Here is an 8,963-nt window from a genome sequence, read left to right on the forward strand (position 1 = left end):
AGTATAGTATTAATATTATGCTCCATTATAGGCAAGATGCCTGAAGAATTCACCAAATAGTCACCCTTTGGTGATTGAACATATAGTGCATGAAATTGGCAGTACCATTTCTTTAGGAGTCTGGCTTGAAATTACAATCTAAGGTTTGTCAACTTTATTTTTTTAATAAATTCAGTGTAATAAAAAAGTTATTGGGATATGTTGCCCTGCTCTAAAATGACAATGTAGCATCGTTCCAGTGTTTCTCCTGTGGAGTAGAGACACCTAGTGGTTTATACACTGCTGTTCACAAGCAAATTATTGCTTGAACCCAACCCATAAGGATGTGAAGCAGTAATACATGCATCTGTGGGTCTGTAAGACCACTGCTTAATTTATTGTCCACTTTATTGTGACTATGATGCGATACTGTATTAATTACTGTTCATGCCATTACCATGTATGATACTGTGGCCTTGTATTGCTCCAACATATATACATATATATATAAATATATAAAAAAAACTTTTAGTTTTACATCATGGTAGTTGTAAATGTTTATAAATTGTACAGCACCTGTATAAATATTTGCCTTCATGCAGGAAAAAAATCCTCTAAATTGTTTCATTATTTTTTTAAGGGAAGGGAACTGAGAGGAAATGCTATAAAGTGGTTCAAAAGAAATAATAATAATCTGGTCATGGCATTTTGTTCATGCACTGATAAATAAAGGTTTACTGATTCAACATGTTTGTTTTGTCCTCTTTTTACGCCTCTAGTGGGTGTGCCACTGCATTATGATGACAACTTTAAAAAATATATATATTTTTACCTCAAATTGGAGTCGGTTACAGTGGTTTATCGTTGTGGCGTGTAATATTGCTACTTCACAGCTCTCACCCGCTGCAAACGCAAAAGCTCCGCCTCCAGTGGGTTAACCATTACGTCAGCTGAGCGGAGGTGAGTGCGTGCAAAGCCGCACGCATTCAGTACATTCCAAACTCCAACTCCCATGCAGCCATGCGCCGTCTTTAAACTACATTACCTACAGATCAATGCGTTGCGCGTGCGCAATGGACTCAAATCAGCGAAGGGAACTACAAATTAACGGCAAGAGGACTACATATTGTCGGGGACCTGCGCAGTAGGAACCCAGAGTCCTTTAAATTGTTGACTACTGTACGTGCAAAGATGGCAGCTCAGGTCGACTTGCTCCGTGCCAAAGTAGAAGACAAAATGGTAAGGGATCGTCTGGAGCGATTCATGAAAGAGAAGAAGAAGAAAAAGAAAAGGGACTTGTCACCGTTGGCCGACAAACGGGAGAGGTCTGAAAAAGAAGCGAAAAACGTGAAGCTCCATCACCACCATCATAATCACAAACATGCCGAGCACCGGATCCATCAGCCGCATCAGCTGCAGCAAAATCCCAAGCCCCACAACTTCAGCACGGACAAGCTCGTCCTGCACAGCCACCATCACAATCACAGCCTCACCAACGGCACGAAGAAGCCGATTTTTCCTCCGCCTCAGCCGCGAAAGGTGCCGGAGCAGCTACAGAAGAAGCAAACGGTGCCTTCACAGCCACCTGCGCTCTTCACTTTCACGCCTCTCAAAGTGGTCAAGGCCAAGCCCCAGGAATTCAAAGAAAAGCCCAGGGATAAGGACCTGAAACTAAAGCTGAAGAAGGAAAATGAAGAAGCAAATGTGAAACACGCCGAACTGAAGAAAAAGAAGGGTGAGCTTTGCTATTTTCATTTATTTATTTATTTACTTTCGTTTAAAGACTGTTGGCATTTGAAGATGGATGTTGGGGGGATCTGAATGACAAGTAATGGCATGTAATGTGTGAGTCTTTTGATTACAACAATTTGTAATGTTTGCTGTTAAGTAGTGCAATTTATAGAGTAGCTATACAACTGACCTAGTGTATATCCTTTGATAGTAAATAAGAAAAAAAGAAGCAATGAATACGTAAAACTTACAGAAAATATGTCCCCGAACCTCCCTTTAATCATCATTGCTAGTCTGCTGCATTATGGGTTGACTAAAGAACAGAGCTAAACACAGCTTTTTTTTATGCACATCCTTCTTTTCTAACTTTTAGCTGCTCATTTACTTGTAGAGCCAAGGCCTCACAATGAGAATGGCAAGTCTTTAACACTAGAAGAATATCTCCTTAAGAAAAAAAAGAAGAAGAATCATGAGGATGAGCAAGGTGTCAAGAAGGTTCGACACATGCACAACAAAGCCGTTCAGACTGTATGCTCAGGGGTTGGAAAAGATCCTTCTCTGCCTGGCAGCATTAAGCATGAAAGCAATCACCATCCCGGCAGAGATGCTGTCGACTACCCGGCCCACCTCCATGCTCTCAAACAGGTTCACGCCCCCTTCTTTTCCCACCAGGACCACTACATCCGCAGCTCCTGTCTCCAGACAGGAACACGATATGGACGCTTCATACACGAGGAAAGGCAACCCAATGGTGGGGGGTCTATCTTGCACGCCTATGCTGACGAGTTGGCCTGTCTTAGTCCGGCTGAGATGGAGTGCTTTGCCCAGGAATTTCTGAAGCTGGCTTTTGCCGAAAAGCCTAAAGGTGCAGCCTCATATGCCTTGTCAGTAGTACACAATGCAGCTGCATACCTACCGGACTTCTTGGACTACTTTGCCTTCAACTTCCCCAACACGCCGGTCAAAATGGAGATAATGGGCAAGAAAGACATTGAGACTACCACTATTGCCAACTTTCAGTCTCAGGTATGTGAAAAGGGCAAAGGGTTCTCTTGACCATAACACAAAAAATGTAAACAGAATCCCTCGTGACTTCCATAAACAAATACAGTACAGGACACTGCTTGGGGTGAGCAGAGTGGTTAGATGCTGATCAGCATGAATTTGTGTTTAAAATATTTTATTTTATTTTTAAAAAAAGGCTGAAAAGAGTAATTTCCATTATGAATGGAACTAACTAAATGTTAAATATATATTGCTTTTAATAGATGTTTTAGTGTAAAGATTCCTTGGTTTTAATCAACTAACAGTACAAAACTTCTTGTGCTATAATATCAGAGCATAAGTGGATTTATAGAGGGGGTAGTTTTGGGAAGAGCAAATTTAAACTTGCAGAATATGTTGGGTTTTGGGTTTTTTTTTTTGTTTTGTTTTGTTTTTAAGAACATTTTTGTGTCAGAGATGCAAAAACATAAATGTAGTAAATCAGGTTACAGCTGAGATTATCTGTCATGAACGAAAACTATCAGACTGAGTGTTTTTAAGTTGTAGATGGTGGAAATGGATAGCATCGCCCATAAGGGCAATGAGTTCCCTCACTCCACCAATGTTTATACATCAGGTGCAGATACTTTTTCTGGTGAGATGCGATACACTAAAACCGAAAACAAATTTTAGATAAAATCAATATTGTTGTGAGTCAGAGCAAGTCTTACAAAAGCCACGATCTTAAATGAGGTACAAAAATATTTGCCTCTCAGTAGCTGTCTGTGTTTAATGTATATTCTCATTAAGTTGATAAACTGCTGGTGGCTGGCTGCGTTTGTTCTCATAGGGCACTTACAGTCACAGTTGTTTCATGACGTTGCAAATAGGGGTGGGTTTTGATTATCGATTAAAATCGATTCTGGCTTGGATAATGTGATATCGATTCATTAAAATCCTGAATCGATTTTTAAATATAAATGTATTTTGCCCGAAATGCCAGAATCTCAAGTTAAACCTCACGAACTTTCTACAACCATCGGCGGGCGCTTTGTGTTTACGTCCTTTTTTTGCGCTGATTCTGAAGCTGCAGGTTTGATCTCTTTCCAAACAATATTAACTGAACCAGCAGCAAAAGAAGATCCAAACTACGCTTTACATAAACATTGTCCCGAATTTCCTCTTACTTTTGCTGTTTTGCTTCCACCACGATAAAATCCCACTTCATGAGCTCTCTCTCTCTCTTTCTCTCTCTCAGGAATAGTTTTCCATCTAAAAATCTCTGTTTTTTGCATTATTCGCTTACTTATTACCCACCAGTCTATGGTGTCGGCCACTGTTTTTTTTGTTTTGTTTTGTTTTGGGTTGTTTTACTTACTTCTGACAAGAAAGCCTCATTTCTGCCGTTCAATACTGAACAAATGTAAACTTTTTAAAATTATGCAAAATTGGAAAAGGCTTAGCTGTGTCTTTAATCAAACCTCTGTAACTTTGCTCTGCTTCACTTCGTTTTTGACTGCACAATATTTTTAAGGTCATCTGCTATAAAAACTCAGACCAGGAAACCGCCTTCATGTTTTTCTGTGTTTTATACTCAGTTACTTTGACACAAATCTGCTGTGATGCTTACACCTTTGATAAAGTCTCACAACTTTCTTTTTATAGATATAAAAATATTGATATGTACTGATAAGTGATCCGAATTATAATATTTCAGACTGTCTGAGGCAAAATTTCCCCGAATCGAATCAATTCGGGACCTTGTGAATCGGAATTGAATCGATTCTAGAAATCAGTGACGATACTTAGCCCTAGTTGCAAATTGATTCCTAACTGCAGAAAGATGAAACTGTGTCAGTACATCTGCAAATGTGTGATGCTGAAAAGGATACAGAGCTCAGCAGTTTGTCGTCTCACCACTGCATAAATGCACAAAATGTTTTTGTTGTTGTTTTTACTTACTACAGAATTTTACTAGGTCATTACATAAAACAGCAGTGTTTATGTTGCTGATCACGTCTGTGATTCATGAAGCGTTTGATCATTTTGCTACAATGACTGTAGTCTAGTATATTTTCTATGCATTTATGTGCTTCTACAAATAAAGGTGTGACTCACAGATTACGGTCTGTAGTGTCGGCTAGACACACACGGGCCAGAAATCCATTAGAGTGACTTGTGTATGGATTTTCCCCCTCCTTTGAATATGCTACCAGGTGATGTGTGACTGAGTAAATCGAATCTGTTAGCCATAAAGTGTCACTGAAGCTTTGTCACAATCATTAATCTGTGATATGAGAGTGCCCATTCTTCTTCGGGTTTTGACATTTAACAGTCATTTGTTTTGTGTCTAAATGCAGTATACAAAGACAGTAAGTTAGACTGTAGCGCACACCCTGAAATATATGTAAAATTTCTGCTGTCCTAGGTGAATCGGACTTACTGTTCAGGGACTTATCGAGCAGGACCCATGAGGCAGATCAGCTTGGTTGGAGCCGTTGACGAGGAAGTTGGAGATTACTTCCCAGATTTCCTGGACATGCTGGAAGAGTCACCATTTCTCAAGGTCAGAGGAAATATTAGAGTCCTAATAGATGGAAGTTTGTAGTCTGCCTACATGGCTCACACAGCAGCACTTAGGTTTTGTAACAATTTTGTTTTGTGTACCATATGCTAAAGAAGTGGGACAAGAGTATGCATACATTGCTGCAGCACTCTACAACCTACTGCTTACTCTAACTTTATGGAACAAAGTACTGTGAAACTAGCTACTTGGTTCTGTAAGGCTGCAGTTGGACCCTTCTCATGCTGTATGTGCCCTAACCAGTAAACATTAGGTCACTCAGCATTAGCACTAAGTGATTATTTTAATGCTAACATAAGAAATCGGATGAATCCAGAGGTATACTAGAGCCTTATGTGTGCCATTATTCATCCAAATAAATTGAGAACAACATGCATTGTGTTGCATAACAAACAATAACTGATGTTGGCTCTAGTGAAAGCTTAATGGAGCACAGAAAATACAAATATAGAGTCCTGAATACTTCAGCAAATTATTGCCTGCAAAAAGCAAAATATTGCATATGAAAAATGGCAATTTTTTTCATTTGGCCTTATTTATGAAATCCTAAATGGTAGGGACTGTGTATTTAAAGTGATTCTAAAACTGAACCTGACTTTCCAATGATTATTTCAAATTGAATATGCTCGAAGCCTAAAGTACAGGAAGCAAAAACTTGTTGCAGTACTTACGTTCTGGGCCGTAGACTTGAAGATGTTGAATACAGTATGTTGCTGTCAGGAATGTTAAGAAGTACCAATACTCTGATCTAGTGCTAACACATTCCTACTGGTTACAAGTTGTTACCACCATCCTCCAGCATTACCCAGCATATACAGGGCTCATCGGCAAATTGCATATGCTTAATAGGCTGTAATATGATGCATATCAAGGTAAACTTGATGCCTTGATGTTTCTTAATGTTTGTGTCTGTGTATATCATCACAGATGACCCTCCCATGGGGAACCCTCTCTAGTCTAAAACTGGACTGTCGCTCTCAGAGTGATGATGGGCCGATCATGTGGGTCCGACCAGGTGAACAGATGGTGCCCACTGCTGACATGCCTAAGTCTCCTTTCAAACGGCGCAGGTACAAGTTCATCTGTGGGTTTATCAGTGTATATAGGCAAAGTACTCATGATGTAACCTCTGGTTTTCTTGTTCTTGTGTGTTTCTTCAGGTCCATGAATGAGGTAAAAAATCTGCACTACCTACCGAGAACCAGTGAACCCAGGGAGGTTCTCTTTGAAGACCGGACTAAGGCCCATGCTGATCATATTGGGCAGAGTTTTGACTGGCAGAGCACTGCTGCTGTCGGTGTACTGAAAGCAGTGCATTTCGGAGAAGGGTGAGTATCTCTTAAATAAAGATGATGCGATAGCAGCACCTCATGCATCATGATATGTGAAGTGGGAAAGTAACTTTTCGATATACTTTGTTTCTTTTTTAAAATCTCTTACAGGAATAACCGACCACGTATAACCAAAGATGTAGTGTGTTTTGATGCTGGGGACTTCAATGAAGTTGTCCAGAGGCTGCAGCTGGATCTGTACGAACCTCCAGTAGCTCAGGTGAGACGTGCGGCTTTATAGCAATGTGTTTTGTTTTTTATATTATAGCGGGGGTTTTTTGTTTGCTTTAAAATAAAACCGCTATGTGTCTTCGTTCTTTGTGCAGTGTGTTCAATGGGTGGATGATGCAAAGCTCAACCAGCTGAGGAGGGAAGGCATTCGCTATATCCGCGCCCAGCTGTGTGACGATGACATTTACTTTATCCCAAGGAACGTCATCCACCAATTCAAGACCGTGTCTGCAGTCTGCAGCCTCGCCTGGCACATCCGCCTCAAAGAGTACCATTCAGAAGACGTAACCGCAAAGGAGGAGCAGCAACCCAACGATCTCAGCCCCACCTCTGGTCGAGTGTCGTTTTCCTCCCCTGCGAGGCCTGATGCCTCCATAACCCCCTGTGCAAGACCACAGGGAGACAACATCCAGGGTGGGGTGGCTAAAACCGAAGAACCTGAGTTCCAGAGGCCAGCAACACCTTCCCAGGAAACCCAGCCAGCCCCTCCACAGCCTGCTAAATCTGCTCACCTCCCAACAACATACAAGGATCCCCACCATTTCTTAGCACCAGTCCGCCCTGGATGTACACCTTCAAAAGAGCCCAGCCTTCCGAAAGCTCATGGCCACACTGCAGACTTCCCTGAATGACCTTATGCCCCCATCTACCCCCACAACCTATATTTCCCCTGTAAAGGAATTTTGGACTTGGACTGACATTTTTGTCAATCAGGAAGCTTTTCGACTTAACTTATTGTTCATGCTTTTGTTTTTAATCTTCAAATGTTGTTTATGATGTAGTCACATGTTTTCCCGTAAGTCCAATTACATAATTTAATGGGATTGTATAATACAATTTCTTATTTTATATTGCTCTCATATTCACTGTAACGCTTCACTGTTTTATTCAGAAGCTGTGTATGATGTATAGAAACTATTATTTTTTAGACTGACATAATTTGTCACATGCACATGTTTTAATATATGTTGAATGTTTAGCTGGTTTAGCTTCCATATCATGGAAGAATTGAAGTCGCAAAATGCTTGTGGATCGATTTAGAAGCTTAAAAAATGTAAGTATAGAAGCATGATACTGATCTTTTTTTTAATTTTTTAATTAGTTTCAGTGACCGATGCAAAGTGAACTAATGTTACCTTAAGAATACTGTGGCTTCTCATTGATAGACTGAGTTGTCAAAGTGCTGCCAGGCCTTTCTTATTTGATTTAAAAGCTTGGGAAGAATTTGACTTTTTACATTCATCATGCCTATGGAAATAATAATTAGCTATTACTTTTATTATTTTCAAATGCCGTCTTTTAAACTTGAGTATAATTTCCTTTAAACTAAGCAACATACAATATATTACAAGCACTTAAATCTTACTCGTCTGCTTCATAAGTTGAAGTTAAGGCAGTTCTTTATTTAAAAAACATTTTATACAGGGCCTTTTTCTTACTGTTAATACAGTTTTTTGATATTTATTTATTTTCTTAATATCGAGCTTAACATATAAACACAGGTTTATAACCAGTGATGAGTATTTAAGATTATGACCTAATTGTAAAAGCACTTCTAAGTGACTAAGGAATCACATCTATTGCGCTTAGCAATAACAATTTGACTCTTTTCTTCATGTGTGGAGTTTGTATTCTGAATTTGGAATGTAAATATTATATTGTTATTGCTGGGAATATGTTGCAGCTGTCTTTCAGTCTCAGTTTAATTAAAATTCCATTCACACTCTTATTGTTAGCTGATAATGTCATTATGCTGAAGAAGGCACTTTGTAGTGAGTTTGACGTGGTTGCAACTATGGCTACGTTCACACTGCAGGTCTTAATGCTCAATTCCGATTTTTTGATCAAATCCGATTTTTTTTTTGTCTGCGTGTTCACACTACAAATAAAATGCGACAGCAAAGGCGCTCTAGTGTGAACGCTCAAAGCGGCCCGCATGCGCAAAAGAAGACTTCACACACAACGCGCTCTGTTTAGACCCAGACCAAACAGTATTGTTTGACAGATGGCCCTTAATATAAAGACTTCGGACCTTACGTTTCCCAATTTTTGCTTTAAGTTATTTTGTTATTTACATAATAATGTAAATAACCTAATAATTATCCTTATTGCTGTTTTAGAGA

The 8,963-nt window shown here is 39.6% G+C and overlaps 1 protein-coding gene across 1 annotated transcript; it reads left to right on the top strand.

The window, feature by feature from the left end:
* The first annotated feature begins 1,130 nt into the window (after positions 1–1,130).
* rsbn1 (round spermatid basic protein 1) lies at positions 1,131–7,547 on the top strand. Its single transcript, XM_085344290.1, has 7 exons — positions 1,131–1,714; positions 2,102–2,736; positions 5,123–5,260; positions 6,206–6,348; positions 6,439–6,606; positions 6,721–6,829; positions 6,936–7,547. Exons 1-7 carry the CDS (start codon positions 1,171–1,173, stop codon positions 7,470–7,472), a joined length of 2,274 nt encoding a protein of 757 aa, XP_085200416.1. The 5' UTR covers positions 1,131–1,170; the 3' UTR covers positions 7,473–7,547.
* Positions 7,548–8,963: the final 1,416 nt, after the last annotated feature.

Source organism: Diplotaxodon limnothrissa, linkage group LG20, assembly GCF_057381915.1.
Source record: "Diplotaxodon limnothrissa isolate DT_005_m linkage group LG20, D_limnothrissa_male_GT1.1, whole genome shotgun sequence".
NCBI lineage: Eukaryota > Metazoa > Chordata > Actinopteri > Cichliformes > Cichlidae > Diplotaxodon > Diplotaxodon limnothrissa.

What these genes read in the sequence shown, in the direction of transcription:
- rsbn1 (XM_085344290.1), top strand. Translation starts at nt 1,171, where the DNA reads ATGGCAGCTCAGGTCGACTTGCTCCGTGCCAAAGTAGAAGACAAAATG. An exon ending in CGAACTGAAGAAAAAGAAGG is followed by an intron (nt 1,715 to 2,101) that starts GTGAGCTTTGCT and finishes ATTTACTTGTAG; the next exon opens with AGCCAAGGCCTCACAATGAG. An exon ending in ACGAACCTCCAGTAGCTCAG is followed by an intron (nt 6,830 to 6,935) that starts GTGAGACGTGCG and finishes TTCTTTGTGCAG; the next exon opens with TGTGTTCAATGGGTGGATGA.